Source organism: Callorhinus ursinus, unplaced genomic scaffold, assembly GCF_003265705.2.
Source record: "Callorhinus ursinus isolate GAN/ISIS: 27379988/994484 unplaced genomic scaffold, GSC_fseal_2.0 scaffold4, whole genome shotgun sequence".
In the NCBI taxonomy this organism is placed as follows: domain Eukaryota; kingdom Metazoa; phylum Chordata; class Mammalia; order Carnivora; family Otariidae; genus Callorhinus; species Callorhinus ursinus.
The window spans coordinates 5,725,261-5,747,597 of NW_027397066.1; the positions used below are offsets into that span (position 1 = coordinate 5,725,261).

At 45.1% G+C, this 22,337-nt stretch overlaps 1 protein-coding gene across 4 annotated transcripts in view; it reads right to left on the minus strand.

Annotated features, from left to right (window-relative positions):
• The window catches only part of STK32B (serine/threonine kinase 32B), a 416,268-nt gene that overhangs the window by 320,262 nt on the left and 73,669 nt on the right, over positions 1-22,337 (minus strand). The window contains exon 1 of one of the 4 annotated variants that reach the window (XM_073891418.1): positions 8,506-8,607. The exons of the other annotated variants lie outside the window; for them this stretch is intronic. Coding sequence (XP_073747519.1) covers positions 8,506-8,557 — 52 coding nt within the window. The 5' untranslated portion in view covers positions 8,558-8,607. Of the gene's footprint in view, positions 1-8,505; positions 8,608-22,337 lie in introns of those variants that run through there. 4 annotated transcript variants of the gene reach the window in all.

The following is a 22,337-nucleotide window of genomic DNA, read 5'->3' on the forward strand; positions in this document are numbered from 1 at the left end:
ATATAATGTATTATTTGTTTCAGAGGTACAGGTCTGTGACTCAACAGTCTTGCACAGTTCACAGCGCTCACCATAGCACATACCCTCCCCAATGTCTATCACCCAGCCACCCCATCCCTCCCACGCCCCACCACTCCAGCAACACTCAGTTTGTTTCCTGAGATTAAGAATTCCTCATATCAGTGAGGTCATATGATACATGTCTTTCTCTGATTGACTTAATTTTGCTCAGCATAACACCCTCCAGTTCCATCCACGTCGTTGCAAATGGCAAGATCTCATTCCTTTTGATGGGTGCATAATATTCCATTGTGTGTGTGTGTGTGTGTGTGTGTGTGTGTATATATATATATATATATATACACACACCACATCTTCTTTATTCATTCATCTGTCGATAGACATCTTGGCTCTTTCCACAGTTTAGGAGCCGCTATTTTAGACAGGATGGCCAGGGCAGGACTTTCTAACAAGAGGACGATTAAGCAGATCTGGGAAGAAGGTGAGAGAACACGCCACAAAGATATCCAGGGGATGGTTACCGGAGGCAGAGGGAAAAGCAAGTGCAAAGGCCCTTGGCAGGAATGTGCATGATGGTCCCCGGGCACAGCGGGCAGGCAAGGCTGGCCAGAGGGCAGCTTGGGGAGAAAAGAAAGTGGGGGGGGGTAGTGCTGTTCACAAAGGGCTTTGGGAGGTTTTCTAAACACAATGAGAAACTGCCAGAGAGCTCTGAGTAGGGGGGAGAAAACTGGTCTGGGGATGTTTGTTTAAGCTGTTTGGAAAGAGCCGAATTTAGGTGTGAATTCAGGGGCACAAAACTGCCACACGATGGTAATTAAGGACACAGGATCCCAGCAGTTGCATCAGTCCTGCTAAAAGCAAGTTTATCTGAGAGATGCAGTGGGCACAGAGGATTTCTAGGGCAGTAACCATACTCTGTAGGATGCTCTAATATAGAAACCTGTCATACACCCAACCCACCGGATGCTCCACCCCAAGAGGGAACCCTAATGTAACCTATGCACTCTGGGCGCTGATGTGTCAGTGTAGGCTCATCAGCTGTCACAAACGCACCACTCTGGTGGGGGTGTGGGTAACAGGGGAGTGTCTGCATATGTGGGAGCAGGGAGCATGTGAGAAATCTCTGTGCCTTCCCTTCAATTTTGCTGTGAACCTTGAACTGCTTTTTTTAAAAAAGTCTACTAAAACAAACAAAACAAAAAACCAGATGGAGTGGGTGGTCAGCCAGCAGCCCAGGGAAGGGAGAAGCAAGCAAGTGTGCAGAGGTGTTGGTCCAGCCCGTCCATACGTGGGAAACAGGGTCAGGGACATTCTTATCACTAGACTCAGGTCTGTTCTCAAGTCCGCCGTGTCTATGGTATGCCTGTTCTGACGGGAGCAGGGACTTTGGGGGTGACAGGCTCTGCTCACAAGGAACTCGCAGCCCAGCAGGGGACACAGCCAGGTCCCACAGACTCAGGTGCTGGGGCAGTAGCAGGCTGAGGCACCAGGTCCCAGGGGTGTTGCGCTCCATGCTGCTGGGACAGTCTGGGAAAGTGTTCAAAAGCACAAGACCCGGAGCGTGGGTTTGAGGAATTACAAGAATTCCCCATGGGGTAAGGAGCAGTAGGGATTTCAGGAAAGGCTCCAAGAGAAGCAGGAATCCAGGGGCACGAATCAGCAAGATGAGTTCCCAGAACAGCAGGACCAGGGTGCGGCGAGTGGAGAGGAGTGAGTAGAATGATTAATGCACTAGATCACTGGGCACTTCCTCAGGACAAGGATGCATCAGGCCTAAGCAGAGGTTGGAAAAGCATTACTCCAAAGGGCCCGCCTCCCCTTGGCACACGGCCACTCTTGCTCATCCCTGGTTCCTCTGCCCTAACGTGCAGGTCTCAGCCACAGTTATACCCAGGACACATATTTGGCTGAAGACATGGATCCAGCCCCTGGCCAGCATCCAATCTGGCTGCCACGGCCACAGCTGGACCAGTTGTTCGTACAGACTTCTCATACACTCCTGCTTATAGCCCCAGCACAGAGTAGATAACAGGGCTCGCTAAACTGAGCTGCAACCACTTCTTTTAGCCTCATTAAAAAACTGTTTTGTTAATAAGGAGGCAGGCATGTGCTAGCTGAGCCTGTCCTTTAACAGTCTTCCCCAGAAGCTCTATCCTTTGCCTTTCATGTACTTGTCACTGACCGGAATTATGTTACATGACCAGTTGTAGTTGCAAGGGAGTCTGGGAAACTCTAGTATTTTTATATAATGCCCTGAACAAAAATCAGAACTTAACAGTTACACAGAAGGGGAGGACAGATTCCATAAAGGCAGCCTGCATTGTGAGCCACAGTTAGTCTATCTGGGGGAAAAAAAAATCCATGTGGATACCTTATTTCCTTCCCTGCACCTGCATCCTAAAAAACAGAAGAAAATGTATTATTAATACTAAAGGATATAATAACATGCCTGCACTTACATTTTTACCACAAATCTGCTAAATATTTAGCATAAGAAAATTGTTTTAAGGAAGTATATCGATGCATTATCATTGTTCTTGTGGTGGGATTCTGTTTTTATTTTTTTTTAATTCTACTTTTTTAAATTTTCAAACTTTTTCACAAAAAGCATGTATGACTTTTATAGTTGGAAAAAAAAAACCTTATGTTAAAATGAAAATAAATAAAAGTAAAGAAGTGCAAAAAAAAACTATTTTGTTTTCTAGTTGATAAATGTGTTTCATAAAGCCCAAAAGCCTTTTTCTCCCCCCCCCACTCTGCACTGTTATCAGCATAAACACTGTATCTATAAACATTTAGGAAATCACACGCCTAATTCACACAGGAAAATATTATATGGCAATAATCTCAGGACAGAAGCCAATTTGGATGCTGGTGGAAATGTGGAATCTGTGATAAGGAAAGCGACAAACACGTGTTTGAGAGAGGAGAGTAAGAGAGAGGCTGACCATTCCTGTCTCAGACAATCTGCTTCTTCCATGCCCTGTGGGTTAGTTTGCTCGCCATAATAAAGAGCCACAAACAGGGGGCTTAAAATAACAGAAATTCACTCTCTCACAGGTCTGGAGACCAGAAATCTGAAATCAAGATGCTGAACAGGGCTGTGTTCCCTCCAAATGCGCTAGGGCAGGATCCTTCCTTGCCTCCTCCAGCTTCCAGAGGCTGTTGGCGATCCTTCTTGGCTTGTGGCTGTATTAGTCAAGTCTCAGGGTCTGCTGTCACATGGCCCTCTCCCCACTCTGTCTGTCTCCATCTTTCTTCTCTTCTAACAAGGACCCTAGTCATTGAATTAGGGCCCTAATCCGGTATAACCTCACTCTTAACTCATTATATCTACAAAGACCCTACTTCCAGATATGGTCACACTCTGAGGCTCCAGGGGGACATGAATTTTGGAGGGATGCTATTCAGCCCAGTTCAGCCAGAACAGCACCTCGCCCAGAGAAGAGGTTCAATAAACGATGGCTGGCTGGCTGGCTGACCAGACAAAGAGCCCACATACAGCCCACACCTGCATCCGTCTGAGTTATAGAAACAAAAATATATTTTGGAAACATCATGTTTCCAAAACATCTGGCTCTTCATCCTGGTAGGGTAGAATCAAAGCTAACCAGTCCTGGGCGAGGCAGGCTTCGGTCACTTCTCAAACTAACTTCCGGTTGTACAATCTTACAACAAATCACCTGGAAGAAGAGACGCAACTAGAGCATGGGTTAGGTCCAAGCTCGCTCCCAATGCAAGTCTCCCAAGCGGAGCTCTGCAAATACTAAAAGCATGATTGTTTCTCCTGCAAACAAAGTTCTCCATTCCCTCACTTTTTTAGGGAAAGAACAGTATAGGATTAGGGGGCGTAATTCGTGGTTTAGAGTCGACTGGTATTTTTCAACTCACCTACTGATCAGCAGAATGGGGAGAAGGTGACAGCTAATAGTCACAAACACAGTCTGTTACCTCTCCTTTTGTATGGATGATAGTATTGCTAATCTACAGCTCAGTGCTGAGATAAAGGCACTCTGGACACTGGATCTGCCTATCTGCTTTATTCATCATGAACACTGAACAGAACTTAGCCAGACAGGAGGAAGAAACAAGCCAATATTTGGACTCATATGATTATGTTTTGGTTTATCTTCTCATTAAACATAAGCAAACACTCTCCATCGGCATATGTTTGAGATCCTGGAAATTTTAAAAGTTCTTGGTGTGTATGTTGGGTATTCACCACACCAAGACCTTAAACTTCCAACTCTTGGGACCAAATCTTTAACGGTGAAGTTGGCCTGGTGGGGGGGGGGTCTGAAAAGGGGCAGGTCCAGGACCGCTCCCAGAAGGCAGCAGCAGAAGGAGGAGCTCGGGGCTGTAGTAGATTGACAATATTAATTGCCCCAATTTTCCACCCCTCCCTGTATCCAAGTCCTCTGCAAGGTGACCTTCTGGCTTAAGAGGTAAAGTATACTTCCCCACCCACTGATTCCCCATAGCATGTGGACTGACTCGGCCAGTGCGATGTTAGCAGACTTGATTCAAGCTGAGGCTTGAGGAAGTGCTCGTGTACATCTGCTTCTCCTTTGCTTATCTACCTCCACCACAGGAACATGCAGGCTACCTTCTGGACAGTGACATACTGGCAATACCAGCAGCCCAGTTCCCTGGTGAAGCCATCCCAGAGTGACAGCCAGCCAATCCCAGACAAGCGAGAGAGAGACCCGCTGAGATCAACAGAGACAACCTGCAGAGTAGTACGGATGCTAATGTCTCACTGGTGTAAGCCACTAGCTTTGGAGAAGTTTGCTCTATGACATTACTGACAATGAAACTGAGAGGGACAGCAGGAGGGAGGGGCAAAAGAAAAAACACAAGGGAGGGAGGGAGATATAGGGCCCAAGGACTATCCTAAGAGGAGTGGGTTATTTTAGCCACAGATTAGCTAAAACAGTCTTGAGAAAGAACAATAAAGTGGGAGGACTCACTCTATCCAACATTAAGACCTACTACGTAGCTACAAAAATCAAGACTGGGTGATACAGAAAGAAGGACACACATATGCATAAATGGGACAGAACAGAGACCCCAGAAAGAGATCCACATAATATGCCCAACTGATTTTTGAAAAAAAGTGCAAAAACAACTCAGTGGAGGAAAAATGGCCTTTCAGTAAATGGTGTTGGAGTAACTGGACATCCACAGGCCAAAAAATGGCCCTTAGCCTACGTCAAGGCAAGAGCCTTTCGGCAGAGAGCTGGGGTCAGATCACTGGTCAATGTGCCTGGACAGGAACAACAGAGAGGCGTGCAGTGAGGCCTGGGGGAGGGGGCCCGGAGGCACACTTGCAGAATTCAGCTCCTTGTGGTTATAGGATGGGGGTCCCTGTTTCTTTCCTGGCTCTGAGCATCCAGAGATTTCTAACAGTGCATCAAATCCTGCTCATGCACCAAATCTCTCTTACTTTCCTTTTAGTAACTGGTCAGGAGAAATCTCTCTGCTTTTAGAGGGCTCATGTGATTAGATCAGGTCCATCTAGACAATCTTCTTTTCACAAGGTAATGTAGCATAATCATGGAAGTGGAGGGGGTAGGTAAGAGGGTCAAGGGGCCATTGTAAAGTTCTGCCTTCTACAGGGTCAATTAAATGATGGATCATTGTCAGGAACTACTAAAGAGTAGTGATGTCCCCTAAAACACACACACAGGCACGTACACACACACACACGGGCACGCACACACATGCACAGTCTTGATCCTTTATTAGTCTAACACAAACCACAAGAATGAAATGAAAAGCTCATTGACACTCTTAATATCCATGGCCTCTCGTGTCCCTTTGGGTTTACAAGATCTTCTGTTTATTTTGTATTTTGTATTCTATTTATTTTGTATTTCCTTCCTGACCTTCTTGCAGGTCTGGTCCTATTCCAGGCCCTGGGCCAGAAATAAACCAAACTCAGTCCTCGCCACCATGCTCTCCCTGTCGAGAGGTAAGCAAGCACCATGTAAGGGCTACAATGGGGGTGTCTCGGGAGGCTTTTAGGGTGAGGGCAGGGAGGGGACCATCTTGGATGGCGTCAGGAGGCTTCAGGGCCAAGAAAATGCCGATTGCTTTAAGGAGAAGAATAGAGATCCTACATTTCTTGACAAGCACAGTGAAATATTTTGCCCATTCAGACATCTCACGAACATAGTCAAGTGTTCAGGACTATTTCTCTGTGAGGGAGCCAGATTACATAAGTCAGAAAAATGGGTCTGGTCTGCAAGCTGACGATGGGCTGCACGGCGGCTCCCCTGGCCTACGGACTGAGCAGATAGTGACATTTCGGCAGAGTCAGGGCATGAGGGAGCTATTTTCTTAGTACGCAACATGGGGGATTGACCTCACTTCTCCATCCCTGAAAAAATGTAGGTCATGGGCGTGTTGTGAAATCAATGAGATTGTGCATGAAAAGGTTTAGGCCAGAGCCAGGTTCATACTAAGTGATCGATAAATGGCCATGGGGCAGATGACAGGATGATGACAAAGGTGGCATGATCGATGATGATGGTCATTGGTATGGGCTGAACCACGCTCCCTGAAAATGCACGTGTGGCAGCCTAACCCCCCGCACATCACATGACCATGTCTGGAGACAGGGCCTTTAAAGACATGATTAAGTTAAAATGCGGTCCTTGGGGTAGATTCTAATCCAATAGGCCTGGTGTCCTTCCAAGAAGAGGAGAACAGGACACAGACATGCACAGAGGGATGACCGTGTGAGGACACAGACAGAACACAGCCATCTACTCACCAAGGAGAGAGGCCTCAGGGGGAACCAACCCTACCCATACTTGATCTTGGACTTTCAGCCTCCAAGACTGGGAGAGAATAAATTTCCACTGTTTAAGCCGCCAGTCTGTGGTGCTTTGTTACGGTGGTCCTGGCAGCCTAGGACAATAGCAATGATGATGTGGATGCTGCTACTGGAAAAGCAGGGAGTAGGCATCATGAGGGACCCTGGCTTATGAAGGGAAAACTATTCAATAATCCTCCATGCCCACCACAGTGCAGATCCAAGGAAGAGGGGCCAGGAGCAGAGAGAGATGTGCAGTATCCAGGCAAGGGAGTGCCTGAACAGGAGCGAGACCGGGGGAAAGAAAAGGAGAAGACCTGAGAAAGACACAAGACACACATCCGTGAGCACACTGGATGTGGCCAGACAGGCAGAAGGTGTGGAATCCGTGATGATTTCTGGCTCCCCAGCACCGAGGAGATACAGAGAGTGAGGCTCCAGAGGAGGCAAAGACTAGGGGAGGAAAAAAGGACCATCTGTGGGGAAAGAAGAGAGCTTGGTTTGGGGCATGTTGACCTTGAGCTCCCCGTAGGGATAAAGAATGGCAGGAGGACCCACCTGGAAGGGAGCTGGGATCTGGAACATGGTTGAAACGATGAGCTGGTCCAGGTGGCGCGTGCTGAGTCAAGAGCAGGGGTTGAGGACAGAATCTGGAGGATGCCAACAGCTGAAGGCACACAGAGCAGGAACCCCAGAGGAGAAACAGAGCTCAGAGAGGTGGGAGGGAGTGGGGAGAGTATCATGGGACCTGTCTTACTCAGCGTGGGCAGCTATGACAAATACCACAGACCAGGGGGCACGTACAACAGACATTTGCTTATCATGGTCTGGAGGCTGGAACATCCAAGATCGAGACGCCAGCAGGCTCAGCCCTTGGAGAGCCCTTGGAGAGAGCCCAAGGAGCTCTCTCCCCGATTCAAAGACAACTCTTTTCTCACTGTGCCCTCACACGATGGAGACAGAGAGCTCTCCTCTCTCCCTGGACTTACCCGGGCATGGATCCCATCCTGGGGCCCCACCCTCATGACCTGCTCTCCACCTAATCACCTCCCCAAACCCCACGTCCAAATCATGTTAGGGCTTAGGGCTTTGACATATGAATTGGAGGGGGAGGTTGCATAATTCAGTCCATAGAAGATTCCAGCTGGGGAGAGTCCACAGAGGGGTCCACTGAGCCTCATGCCACAGGCATGAATGTGGTCAGCATCCCTGGTAAAACAGGGCCTGCTGTGAAGCACTGGTAAATGGACCAATGAATGAATCAATGAATGAATGAATGAAGAGTCACAGGGAACACACTGCGGCTCAGCCACATTTCTGAGGATGCTTCTCCCTTCTCCTGCTGCCCGCCCCCCGCCACTGGCCCAGGAGATCTGCATGGATAGGCCTGGGTGTGTCCTTCTCAGCTTCCCTGGCCCCTCAATGTGGCTGGCCACCAAGTGGTATCCAGGACACATTTCCTGAGCAGATGGCTGTCTCCTGCCTGTTATCAGGGGCTAGAACCTCCACAGCTCTCACAAGGGGCAACCCAGCACAGACTCAGGTGCCGGCAGGCCTGACTCCAGCCCCAACTCCTCCATCCCACACTGCTCGGCCTGGGGCTTCCTTAACCTTTAAAAGCTTTGTTTCCATGTCTGCAAAATAAGATCAGCAGCATCACTTACCTTCAAATGTCACTGTAAAACTTAGAGCTGCAGTACAGGAAACATCCAGCATTCTACCCGACTGATCAGACCTACTCTATAAAGTGTGCTGGCCGTTGTCCTTTGTTCTGGGCGTTATTACGATTCCAACCATGACCGCTGGTTCCTGTTATTGTTAATCATTATTTCCATGATGTGATTACAAACACAGAACTTGATGCCAGCGCTTCTCTTCCTCGTTTTGTGACTCGTTGCCTCCTCTCTCATAGGGGATAGTAACAGGAGCTGCACGATGGCTTATTGCAGGATCAAATTATTTACTATCCGTAAAGCGCTCAGGACAAAGCACGGTGCCAGGTAGGTTCCCAGTCACTGTCCCTAGTCATTTAGTTCTTGTTCTGTCACCAACAGATGGGAAATTTCAAAAATTCTCAGGATTTCACACATTATCCCTAAATATGACATGCGTTCCTTCAACAGGTGTCTATGTGTACGCGAGTCCTGGGCTTCTAAAACGATGGGATATTGAAACAAATGCATGCGGAGGCTGGAGACATCATTAAAACTTTAAGGAAATAATGGAGTCTGTGAAAAAAAAAAGCAACTTTTGTAGCTCAAGTAGCTATGTTATTTTCAGACTATAAAAATGGGTTACTTGAAATTTGGTTAGCTCATATATGATGCTCCTTCCTTACAGCTATAAGCTGAGTGCGTTCTTTCAAAACTGAAAATGTCCTTATCTAATTTATTTAAAAATGGAACATTTTGTAACAGAATCACACAGCCGTAACACAAATTGCTGAGCACCCGCCCGGCTTGTGTCAGATTCTTGGAAGGAGATAAAACCTTGAGAACAGAAGTCGGAAAAAAAAAAAAAACCCCACAAAACTGACAATATTTGAGAGGGAAAGAAAGGAAATGAGAGCTCTCTGGACTCATGTTCCCCACTGTAGAGCAAAGCTCTAAAGCACTCCTCTTCAGAAAGTTGCAAAGAAAAAGATTAAACCATTTCCTCTTTTGTCTACATGGAAATGGAAAACATCCCTGCCTGGCATAACATCTGCCTGATGCCCCAGTGGTTAGATGTGCTCCCGCTCCTTCCCCGAGCTCTTCCAGCGAACAGGGCATCAAGCTTCTTGTTTCCACCACCAACAGGACTTCACACACAAGGCACAGAGGAGCTTACTAAACTGGGAAGCCCACCAAAGGTGCAGAAGCACTCCGCCCTCAGGAACACCTGCAGCGTGCAATCCCTCCCAGAAGGTGAAATTCTGGGAGTTCTGGGGGCAAAATAGTCTCACTCTTGTATGTGCAAAGCATGGACTCACATAGAGAGCATGAGCAGGTATGCCGTACATCTGTGACATCAAAACTCCATGGCAGGGTGGGAGTGCAGGAGGCGATTCAGAAAGTAAATGTCCCAAACACCTCCGAATGTCCAAAAGGCAGGGGTGAGGACGTGATAATGCAGGGAAGGTACAGAAGCACAAGCCCATGGAGGCCAGAAAGCATGGGGAGGAAAAGGTGACTATGTGCCATCTGGCCAAGCATTTGTAAGTCACCCTAGTTATTCATGCACAAGTACTTACAGGGGCGGACACAGGCTGGGTGCTTGGCAAAGAGCAGTGGCCAGGAGAACAGGCCTCCACCCCTGTGGAATTTACCCTCTAAGCAAGAAGCCTGGGAGGAAGTAAGCAAATGACTAGGATAATGGCAAGTGGCAAAAAGCTGCATAAAGGAGATAAAGCAGGGGTGCCGGAAGCCAGTCACAGGGGAGGTGACTCTCCACAGGTGGCCCGGGCAGGCCTCTTGGAGCAGGTGGCCTCTGAAACAGGACCTAGAGGGCAAGAAGCCTCAGCCGTCTGGGAAGAGGGAAGTCTATTCATACTTAGCTCAGGGAATGGCACGTGCAAAGGCCCAGAGCACGAATGAGTTTGCTGTTTCGGAAGACCTGATAAAAGGCTTCTGCGTCTGGAGCAGAGAGTGGTCGGAAGGGCAGGCCAGAGGTCAAGTGCAAGAGGCAGGAAGGCTGGTTCATGCAAGTACCACTGGCCACTATTCACAGAGGCTGGAGTGAATCTAAATGCAATGGGAGGCTGTCTAAGAGTCCCAAGTTGACCTGGCACGGGATCTGACTTGGGTTTTCAGATGATCCCTTTGGCTGCCTACGGCAAGTAGATGGCCTGGGGACAAACACAAAACGGGGTGTCAGGTATGGAGTATAGCAGCAAAGTGATGTAGGAAAATGCAAGGTGTGAGCGCACGTGTGCATGCAACATCTGAATCAGTGTGGAGAACCTCCCATGTGTGTACAGTGTTTAATAAAATCAATAAATGTTCAAAGCAGAAACCATGTCGTTATAATTTGGATCCATTCACCTCTTCAGTCTGAGGGGCTGACCCTCCTGCTTCATGAGAGAAAGCTGGGGAGGGACAGAATTAAGAATTCGAGAAGTCCTGCCATGAATCAGATAGTTTACATCCTGCCAAAAACCCACTGAGGTTATTATTATGCCTGATTTTACGGTTAGGATAACCGGAGCTCTGAGAGGTTAATTAACACCATCAATTTCTCATAGATAATAACATCTCATGCTTATATAGTTCTTTCCAGTTCAAAAGTGTTTTCACCCTTTTCTGACCTTCATGGCAGCCCTGGGAGGGGGGCAGAGCAGAGACGCTTGTCCTTGATTTACTGGGAGTCAAGGGACCTGGCCAAGCTCCTGTGACCTGCAAAGGCACCACGCCACAGCGAGAGCAAGCTCTCCTGCCAACGGGTCCAGTGGCCGCCCCTCAGGCCCCGGAGTCCGCGTGCTTCTCCTCAGCTCCACGTCTGGCTTCTCCACAGAGACCTGTGAACCGGGTATCCGTCCTAGCTGCACTTTTCCCATTGGCTGCAAGGGAGCTGAAATCTGCCTGGGGGCTTTTAAGGTACACATGTCAAGCTTGTTTTTCTCTGTCTTCACTCATGCTTTCTTTGGTGCCAAACTCTTATGCTTCAGGCACCTGCTGAGCCAACCTAAATCTTTTCTAGAATAAAGTAGGACAGCAATTTTCAAGCTTACACATGTTTTCCCCCACTGTGACTGTTTTTAGGGCAAGGGCTGTTTGAGAAGACTGGGGGTCCAGGGATTGGACCTGGGTTTGGCTCAACTGGACAACTGTGTGCAAATGAACACGAGAGGCCCCGGGAGCACCAGGAGAGCCCTAAGTAGGGAGACAAAATGTCCCCCATTCAGGTGGTAAAGCAACATGGCAAAGCTAACCAACGACGGAAGGCTTGGTGATGACACACTCATAGAGAACAGCCCTTGAGAATTTCCCAAATCTCTGAGCTCCCAACCAAATTAAATCATAATTTCATTATGATCTCTGAAAACATACGACAGCGTCTCAGGGAACGTCCCCAGCTACTCTCTCACTTGCAGAGCACGTTTCTTGCAAACTGTGGACTCACGAAGTTGTCTGAACAGCTGGTCTCTCCCTGACAGGGTTCATTAACGTGGGGTCAGGGGTGCAGGAAGAGCTGGGGCTGCTGAGTAATCCCAAACAAATGACAAGCTCCAACCTGTGACATTCAGCATGCCACCAGCCCATGAAATAATGAGCCTGCGCTGCTCCCAATTAGAGCACCACATGTCTCGCCGAGCGGCCACCGGCCGCTGCAGGAGGAACAGCACGCTCTGGAGATGTGCTTCTTGGAGACTAAAGTCTCTTTATGGGAAGTCTCTTCCCATAAAGAGTTCTTTGAAAAGATCTGGATGGAACAAAAGGGAGTCCCATGTCTTTCTACTCGAGCTTTCTTTTGAAAGGAAATCTGGCGTTTAATAAAAGCACTCTAGTGGGAAAATGTCAGAAAGATCTTTTATTTATTCATTCGATACATATTTACTGGGAGTTTGTTGTCCGACATGAAATAAGACAGACATCATCCCTGTCTTCCAGGGGCCTAAAATCTAACAAGAGGCCTGATATTACACAGGGATTTCACCTGCAATTTGGAGAACTGAGTGCTATGAGAAGACACAGCGTGGGAAGGAAGAGACCCAGGGGCAGGGAAGGCTCTTATGAGGAAGCGAATTTAAAACTGAGACCGGATGAATGCACAGGAGTTGGGCAATGTCAGAAGTAAGGCAGGAAGGGTGGGGCTGGGGAGAGCATACGATTATTGCAAGCAGAAGGAATAGCATGTTCAAAGAGGCTAGGATGGAGGGGGTGGTGAGAGATGCTGCTCCTTACCCTGAGGGCAATGGGAAACCCTACAGGGCTTTGAGTGATAGAGAGGAATGTGTGCATGTGTGTGTGTGTATTAAAGGAATGGAGTGAAGTGATGGGCTTTGCCACTTAACAAAATGGCTCATGCATCCGTATGGGCTAGGTTTTGCAGTGTAACAAACCCCAAATCTTGAGGTCTTAGAACAATAAATGCTTGGTTTTTTTCACTCATACTACACGTCCACACAAATCAGCCAGTGGGTCTGCTGACCTCACTCACTCAGGGACCCAGGCTGACAGAAGCTGCATCTGAACTACTATATATTTTACTCCTGTCACTACTCTCTGCCTCTTCTCTTAAAAATTAGCATATTTGGGGGCACCTGGGTGGCTCAGATGGTTGAGCATCTGCCTTCGGCTCAGGTCATGATCCCAGGGTCCTGGGATTGAGCCCTATATCGGGCTCCTGGCTCAGCAGGGAGCCTGCTTCTCCCTCTCCCTCTGCCTCTGCCCCTGCTCTCTCTCTCTCTGTATCTCTGTGTCTCAAATGAATAAAAAAAAAAAACTAGCATATTTGTATGTCTTGTTCACTCCCTTCTCCCCAGTGCCTGGCACATAGTGGGCATTCTCCTGTATCTGTTAAATAAATTAATCTTGTTCACTTTGGTGGGTCACAGCCATCTGTTGATCACGAGAGCCAGCCCCTTGCCTCTCTTCCTACTCCTAGAGCTACTCTTCTCCAGCTCTCTGTGAACTCCAGCCATGGTTCATTTTTCCAGGCTCCTCTTGGATCTCCCCTCCACAGAAAAACTTCCTTGGACCACATTTGTGGTGGTCAACTTTATGCATGAGGTGCCTAGATATTTGGTCAAACAGGATTCTGGGTGTGTCTGTGAGAGTGGTTTTGAATGAGATTAACAACTGAATCAGCAGACTGAGTGAAGCAGATTGTCCTCCCTAGTGTGGGTGGGCCTCATCCAATCAGTTGAAGGTCTGAATAGAATGAAAATTTATGCTCACCTGTGTAAGAGAGAACTCCTCCTGACTGACTGCCTTGAACTGGGAAATCAGTCTTTCCTGCATTCAGGCTCTCCTGGTTCTCAGGCCTTCTGACTCAGGCGGGAACTACCTCCCTGGCTCTCCAGCTTTCTGACTGCAGTCTTGGCACTTCTCAGTCTCCATATTTGCACAAGCCAAATCCTTGTAAGGCTCTCTATGTGTCCACCAATCTGAGTCTATCCATCCTATTGGTTCTGTGTCTCTGTATTCCTTGACTAGTACAACTTGTAGCAGGCACTGCTGGTGCCCCACCCATCCCCCTTCAATCCCTTGCCATCTGGATGCACATCCTGCAAACAGCTGCATCATTTGGCTGAAGGGCTTTGTCTGGTGACAGGACTCTGCTCTGAACTGCACAGCAGGTGGGAAATGCCCAGAATCAAGCAGCCCTCAACCAATGGCTGATGGGCATGGGGGATCACTATCCCAAGCCCCTTAAACATAGGGCGGGATAACTCTGAGGCATGTTCTACACTGCTTCTGCAGGTGCCCACAGTAGCAACTAACTTGCTCAATAACACACCTCTTATCGGCTGCCTCACTTCCCTACCTCCCTTCCTGAGGTCACCTCCTACACAAACTACCTACACATGGTTCCTTGTCTCAGGGTTAACTTCTGGAGAAACCCAAACTAAAACAAACCCCATCAAGCAGGTCCAGGCCCATAATTTTCTATCACAGCACCCTGTGTCTTTCCTTCCTGGCATATATCATATTCTCTCATTTTTATGTATTTATCAGCTCATCGTCTGTCTTAACAAGGGCATTGTCTATTTTGTTTCTCCTGTGCCTAGTGTGAAGCAGTCATTCAATAAATATTTGATAAATATCTGTGGAGTAAATGAATGAAGGAAGGATTAACCCCAAACATGTGTCTTCTTCCCGGGCCTCAGCTCCCTCAATAGGAAAATGAAACAGTTGTGCATGGCATCTGGAAGGTTGCTTCTGACTTTAATATCCTGAGACTCTGAGATGTCAGGAGTTGCAGGATAATGAAGCACATGGTTTTGTTGCTGGACAAGATGCTAGATAAGAACGTGGCTTCGTCTGCATTAATGTGACAGGGAAGCTGGTGAGAGCATGGCAATTAGGAGGGGGAAACAAGGGGAAACGAGGAAAGAGAAAAAAATCCTCCTTCGAGGTGGTCTTTGGCAGCTAATGATGGAGTACAGCCCTTATGCAGCAGGAACATTGGGAGTGTTTGCATAGAAATTGCCTTTTAAGGTTTCCATTCTTCAAGACTAATGAGTGTTTCAGACTTAAACATAACTATTCTCTACTAATTACTGTTTTAGTCACTCTCCTGTTTTTCCTCGTGATTTCTACTTGTGATTCTAGGAGGTAGAAAGACGAGCCTGCTTCCTGGAGTCAATGACCCTCAGCATTGGCAGATTTAAGGTTTGCAGGTTTGAAGCCATGACATATAAAGATGCAAAATGTCACATGAACTTGAATCACCCACTATGCAAGTCACCTGACTGGCTGACAGACAAAAGAATAAATATAAAATCTGAATAGTCCTATATCTATCAGGAAGTTGAATCTACAATTAAATACATTGCCACAAATAAAACTTTAGGTCCAGATGGCCTCAATGGTGAATTATTCCATGGAAGTATAAAAGAACACCAAAATTATGTAAATTTTTCCTGAGACCAGAAAGAGGGGGAACATTTCCCTATGTGCTTTATGACATCAGCATAATCTTGATGGGAAAACATGAGAAGAACATTATAAGAAAGGAAAATTACAGGTCAATCTGACTCATGAATATAGATACAAAAATTCTAAACAAAATATTAGCAGATTGAATCCAGCAATATGTAAGAAAAATGATTACATCATGACCAGATTCAGTTTATCCCAGAAATGCAAGAGATAACATTAACAGACTAAAGAGGGGAAAGGCATTTGAAATAATTTTAATTGATGTATAAAAAATGTTTGGTAATAGCCAATACCCATGGTTTCATGGTAAAACAGTAAATTTAGGAGTAGAGTTTTCTCAATCTGATGAAGAGTATCTATGACACAGCTGTAGCAAACATTATACTTAGTGGTTAGATATTTAAAGACACTAGAAAAGAGAAAAATGCTTATTACCACCATTTCTATTCAGTATTTTACTAGAGGTGCTAGACAATTTCTCAGGCACACATGCAAAATAACAGGTATAGGTTTAGAAAAGAAAACATCAAACATCTTTATTCATGTAAGTCATAAGTATATACATAGAAAGTCAAAAATAATCTATAAACTAATATACTTATTAATAAGTGAACTTAGGAAGGACAGAGAACATAAGATGAATATGCAAGAAGCAATTATATTTCTATGTATCATTTTAAAATCACACTCAGAGAGCATTAACTAATTAAATATCTAATAATACATTTTTAAAAAGATGGGCAAGATCTCTACAAGCCTTACTGAGAGAAAAACTGTAAGACTTAAAAAAGAGATATACCATGTTCACAGATTGGAAAACTCAGTATTTTAAACATGTCAGCTGTCCTCCAAACTTGTCTACCTACTTAACAAAATCCTAGCCATTTTTGAAAGAAAACGGACTACCTGCTCCTATAATTGTATGAGAATGCAAAGGGCCAAGAGCAGCCAATGCAATCTTGAAGAAGAATATAAGTCAGAGAAGTTAAAAGGTCTTATCTAAACTTAGAAATTTAGGGGAATTGGGGTGCCAGGGTGGCTCAGTTGGTTAAGCATCCAACGCTTGGTTTTGGCTCAGGTCATGGTCTCAGGGTCATGAGGTCGAGCCCCTGTGTCCAGCTTCATGCTCAGTGGGGAGTCTGCTTGAGATTCTCTCTCTCTCCCTCTGCCCTTCCCCCCCAGGTCACTCTCTCTCAAATAAAGAATAAATCTTTTGTTTTTTATAAAAAAGAAGATTAGGGGAATTGAGGCAATATGTTTTTGCAGAGGAACTGGCAAACAGAACAGTAAAAAAGAGTAGGGGCGCCTGGGTGGCTCAGTTAAGCTTCTGCCTTTGGCTCAGGTCATGATCCTAGGGTCCTAGGATCAAGCCCCACGTCAAGCTCCCTGCTCAGTGAGGAGTCTGCTTCTCCCTCTCCCACTCCCTGCTGCTCTCCCTGCTTGTACACTCTCTCTCTCTCTCTCTCTCTCTCTCGCTGTCAAATAAATAAATAAATAAAATCTTTTAAAATAAATAAATAAATACAAATGAAAAAGAGTAGAGTCCAAAAACAGAAGAGGTTCATACATATACAGTCAATTCATTTGAGACAAAAGTGACATTGCAGTACCATGAGGAATGGATGGTTTTGGGAGATGGTTGCAGAAGAGACACCAGTATGACTATACCACCCTGGATCCATGACACAGAGCAGTCCCCTCCCACATGGAGTCTGGGGTTGACCAGTAGCCTTGCTTTGGCCAAAGGGATGACAGCAAATATGATATAAGCAGAGATTAAAAAGTGCTTTCACATTATGACATAGTCTCTCTTCTCTCTTAGAACCCAGCTACCATGTGAACCATCCCAAGCTATCCTGATATAAGATGACAAACCACATGGAAATAGGCCCCAGCCAACCCAGGAGTTAGTCACAGAGGTATGAGTGAGTCTCAGCCCAAATTGCTGATGTGCAGAATTGTGACCAAAATAAACAGTACTTGTTTTAAGCACCTAAGTTTTGGTGGTTTTTGTTACAGTGATAGCAAACTCTAACAATGGTCTTCTCAATGCACAGTACTGGGTAAACTGGGAAAAAAATACTGTCCCCTCCTCCCTTCATCCCACATATAAAAGTCAACTTTGTATGGACAGAAAATCATTAATGAAAGGTAAAAATATACAAAAGGTTATATAGGGAAAAAATCTTGGTGACTTAGAAGTAACAAAGATTTTTAAAATAGGAAAAACAAAATATGTCTATTATAAGGGACAGATTTATTATGTTGACTACATTAAAGTAACAATTTCTATTCACTAAAAGATACCATTAAGAGAGTGAAAAAGCCAGAGTCTGAGAAAATATGCAACACATGTAAGTGACAAATGATTCTTACTTAAAACACATCAAGAACACCTAAAATCAGTAAAAAGAAGAGAAATACTGTGATTTGAAAAATTATTGGCAAAAGATTTGAACAGATATTTCATAAAAGGGGTATCAAGATGGCCAATATACATATAAAAATGTGTTCAATCTCATCAGGCACCATGGAACTATAAATTGAAATCATAGTGGAATGTTACTACATACCCATTAGAATTTCTAAAATTGTAAAGAATGACAACACTAAATGTTGGCAAAGATATGTTTTTCCATATTCTTATGAATTGCTTACGTATTATCAATTCTTACATATTGCTAGTGGGGGTGGAAATTGGTAAAAACATGAAAATCAGAGGGGCACCTGGGTGGCTCAGATGGTTAAGCATCTGCCTTCAGCTCAGGTCATGGTCCCAGGCTCCTGGGATCGAGCCCCGCATCGGACTCCTTGCTCAGCGGGAAGCCTGCTTCTCCCTCTCTCACTCTCCCTGCCTGTGTTCCCTCTCTCGCTGTCTCTCTCTGTCAAATAAATAAAATTTTAAAAAGAAAAAAACAAAAAACAAAAAACAAAAAAAACATGAAAATCAGGGCTGAGCATTTGCATGTGACCTTGCAATTCCATTCCAAAGTAAATATCCAAAAAGTTACAGGTACATCAAAAACCATGTGCAAGACATACACAAGACTTGTTCCAGTCCCAACATGGAAACAACCCCAAACCCTTCAATAGGACAGACTGCAATATACTCAGACACTGAAATACAACACACCAGCAAGAATAAACACTCTTACCACTACATGAAACAATACAAGTGATCCTCAGAAACATAATGGTGAATAAAAAAGTCACATACAAAAGAATGGGTCTGCTTTTATACAAAGTTCTAAACCTGAAAAAACCCAAATGAAGGTCATAAAGTCAGAGCAATGGTAACCTTTTGGAGCAGACAAGTCAAAGAGAGCATGAGGGCAGCTTCTGGAGGTCAGTAATGTTTAACCCATTATTATTTTTTTTTTTTTTGGTGTGCCAGGTCAGTAATGTTTAATCCATTTTTTTTTTTTTTGGTGTGCTCAGTTTATTTTGTTTTGTCTGTTTTTAATTTTGTTTTTTGTGGTAAGCACACTTCATATGAGATCTACTCTCTTAAAATTTTTTAAATTTAATTTTATTATGTTATGTTAGTCACCATACAGTACATAATTAGTTTTTGATGTAGTGTTCCATGATTCATTGTTTGCTTGTAACACCCAGTGCTCCATGTAGTATGTGCCCTCCTTAATACCCATCACCAGGCTAACCCATCCCCCTACCCCCCTCCCCTCTAGAAACCTCAGTTTGTTTTTCAGAGTCCATAGTCTCTCCTGGTTCGTCTCTCCCTCCGATTCCCCCTCTTCATTTTCCCTTCCTTCTCCTAATGTCCTCCCTGCTATTCCTGATGTTCCACAAATAAGTGAAACCATATGATAATTGACTTTCTCTGCTTGACTTATTTCACTTAGCATAATCTCCTCCAGTCCCATCCATGTTGAAGTAAAAGTTGGGTATTCGTCCTTTCTGATGGCTGAGTAATATTCCACTGTATATATGCACCACATCTTCTTTATCCATTCGTCTCTTAAAAATTTTTAAGCATACAGTATTTCATAGGCACAATGTTGTAGCAGATCTCTAGAACTTACTCATCTTGCTTAACTGAAACTTTATGTCCATTGATTAGTAACTTCCCACTTCCCTCTCCTCCAAGCTCTGGCAACCGCCACTCCACTCTTTGATTCTATGAATTTGACTATTTCAGATAACTCATATATATAAAGAGAATCATGTAATATTTATCTTTCGGTGACTAGCTTATTTCACTTAGCATGATGTCCTCAAGATATATCCATGCTGTTATATATTAAAGAATTTTCTTCTTTCTAAGACTGAATAGAATTCCAAGGTATGCACCCAGAGCATTTTCCTTATCTATTCATCTGTTGAGAGACATTTAGGTTGTTACCACCTCTTGGCTACAATATATAGAGCTGCAATGAACATGGGAATGCTAATATCTCTTTAAGATACCAATTTCAATTCTTTTGGATAAATACCCAAAAGTGTGATTGGCAGACCACATATGCATACCTCACTCCCTCCCAACCCATTGATCCTTTTTTTAAAGTTTTTATTTAATTTTAATTAAATTCCAGTTAGTGAACATACAGTGTAACATTAGTTTTGGGTGTACAATATAGTGATTCAACACTTTCATACAACACCCGGTGCTCATCACAACAAGTCCACTCCTTGATCCCCAACACCTATTTCACCCATCCCCCACCCACCTCCATTCTACTAACCATCAGTTTGTTCTCTATAGTTAACAGTCTGTTTCTTGGTTTGCCTCTCTCTTTTTCTCCTTTTCTCATTTGTTTCTTAAATTCCACATGTGAGTGAAATCATACGGTATTTCAACTTATTTCACTTAGCATAATACTCTCTAACTCCATCCATGCTGTTGCAAATGGCAAGATTTCATTCTTTTTGATGGCTGAGTAATATTTCATTGTATATATATACTTGGGCTGTTTCCATATTTTGGCTATTGTAGATAATGCTATTATAAACATAGGGGTGCATGTATCCCTTTGATTTAGAATTTTGTATTCTTTGGGTAAATACCTAGTAGTGCAATTGCTGGATCATAAGGTAATTCTTTTTTAACTTTTTAGGGAACCTCCCATACTGTTTTCCACAGTGGCTATACCAGTTTGCATTCCCATCAATAGTGTAAGAGGGTTCCCCTTTCTCCACATCCTCACCAACACCTGTTGTTTCTTGTGTTCTTAATTTTAGCCATTCTGACAGGTGTGAGGTGACGTCTCACTGTAGTTTTGATTTGCATTTTCCTGATGATGAATGGTGTTCAGCATCTTTTCATATGTCTGTTGGCCATCTGGATGTCTTCTTTGGAAAAATGTCTATTCATGTCTTCTGCCCATTTAATGGGATTATTTGTTTTGCAGGTGATGGGTATTAAGGAGGGCAGGTGTTGTGATAAGCACTGGGTGTTATATGCAACTAATGAATCGTTAAACACTACATCAAAACTAATGAGAGGTGGGCGGAGCAAGATGGCAGAGGAGTAGGAGACCTGGATTTCGTCTGGTCTCAGGAATTCAGCTGAATAGGGATCAAACCATTCTGAACACCTACGAACTCAACAGGAGATCGAAGAGGAGAGTAGCAACAACTCTCTGAACAGAGAAGCGACCACTTACTGGAAGGTAGGACATGCGGAGAAGTGAATCCGAGGCGATATTCGGGAGGAGAGACGGCGGGGGAGGGGGCCTCCATCGGCCGCTTCTGGCAAGTGATAGAGCCGCGGAGCACAAAATCGGACCTTTTAAAAGTTGGCTCGGCTGACGGATGTCGCTGCAGTGGCTAAGCAGGGGATGGAATCCTCCCGGGACAGTGTGGTCTCAGGACCCTTGGGGTCACAGAAAGACCGGGGGTGCCTGAGTGCACCAGAGCTCCCAGGTATCGGAGCGGGGAAGCCGGCTGCAGAGACGGAGCCGAGGTGCGGGCTCTCAGCTCGGGGTGGCCATAAACTGTGATCCGCGGCCCAGTCGGGCCACTGCTCCTCCAGCAGGGACCCAACAAGCGGCAGAGCCGGGGAGACTCCCCTTCCTTCCCAGGGAAGAGCGGCGCGGGAACGCACCGAAGGGATCTGCTGGGTTTGGAGACTCCACACGGGGTCGGGTGCCAGAGATAGCAACGCTCGGTCACAGGCCGGAGACCGGGGACACGGGAGTGACTGCTTCTCTCTGGGGGCACACTGAGGAGCGGGGCCCCGAGTTCTCGGCTCTTCTGGGTGGAGATTGGGAGGCCACCATTTTTGCCCTGGTCCTCCAAGGCTGTACCGAGAGCTTGCAGGGAACAAAAGCTCCTGAGATCAAACCAGAGCAGCTTCCTTAGCCCAGACCGACAAGGGCGGGGCAATTCAGCCTCCGGCAAAGACATTTGGAAACCACAAAAAGAGGCCCCTCCCCCAGAAGATCAGCACGAACAGCCAGCAAGCCAAGACCAAGTATATGGATCAAGGAGAATGGGAGAACTCCAGCGCTAGGGGAATACTGCACATAGAATTCATGGCTTTTTTTTTCACCATGATTCATTAGTTCATCAAAGTTAATTTTTGTTAACTGTTTTTTTTTATTTTTCTTTTTCCCTTTTTCAACCAACATCTTATCAATCCTTTTTAAAAAAAAAACATTCTTTATTTTTCATTTTTAGAGTCATATTTTATCCCTTCATAGTAGTTACCCTTATTTTTGGCATATATATATAAGTTGTTCTCTCTTTAAAATTTTGAGATACAGTTTCTTCTAACAGATCAAAATATAACCTAAATCACTAGTGTAAGGCTTTGTTCTAGTCTCCTGCCTGATCACATTCTCTCCCTTTTTCCTTTTTTTTTTTTCTTAAATTTTTTCTTTTTTCAAACAACTTCTTATCAAGTCCTTTTATAAAATCTTTTATAATTTTCATCTTTACAGTCATCTTCC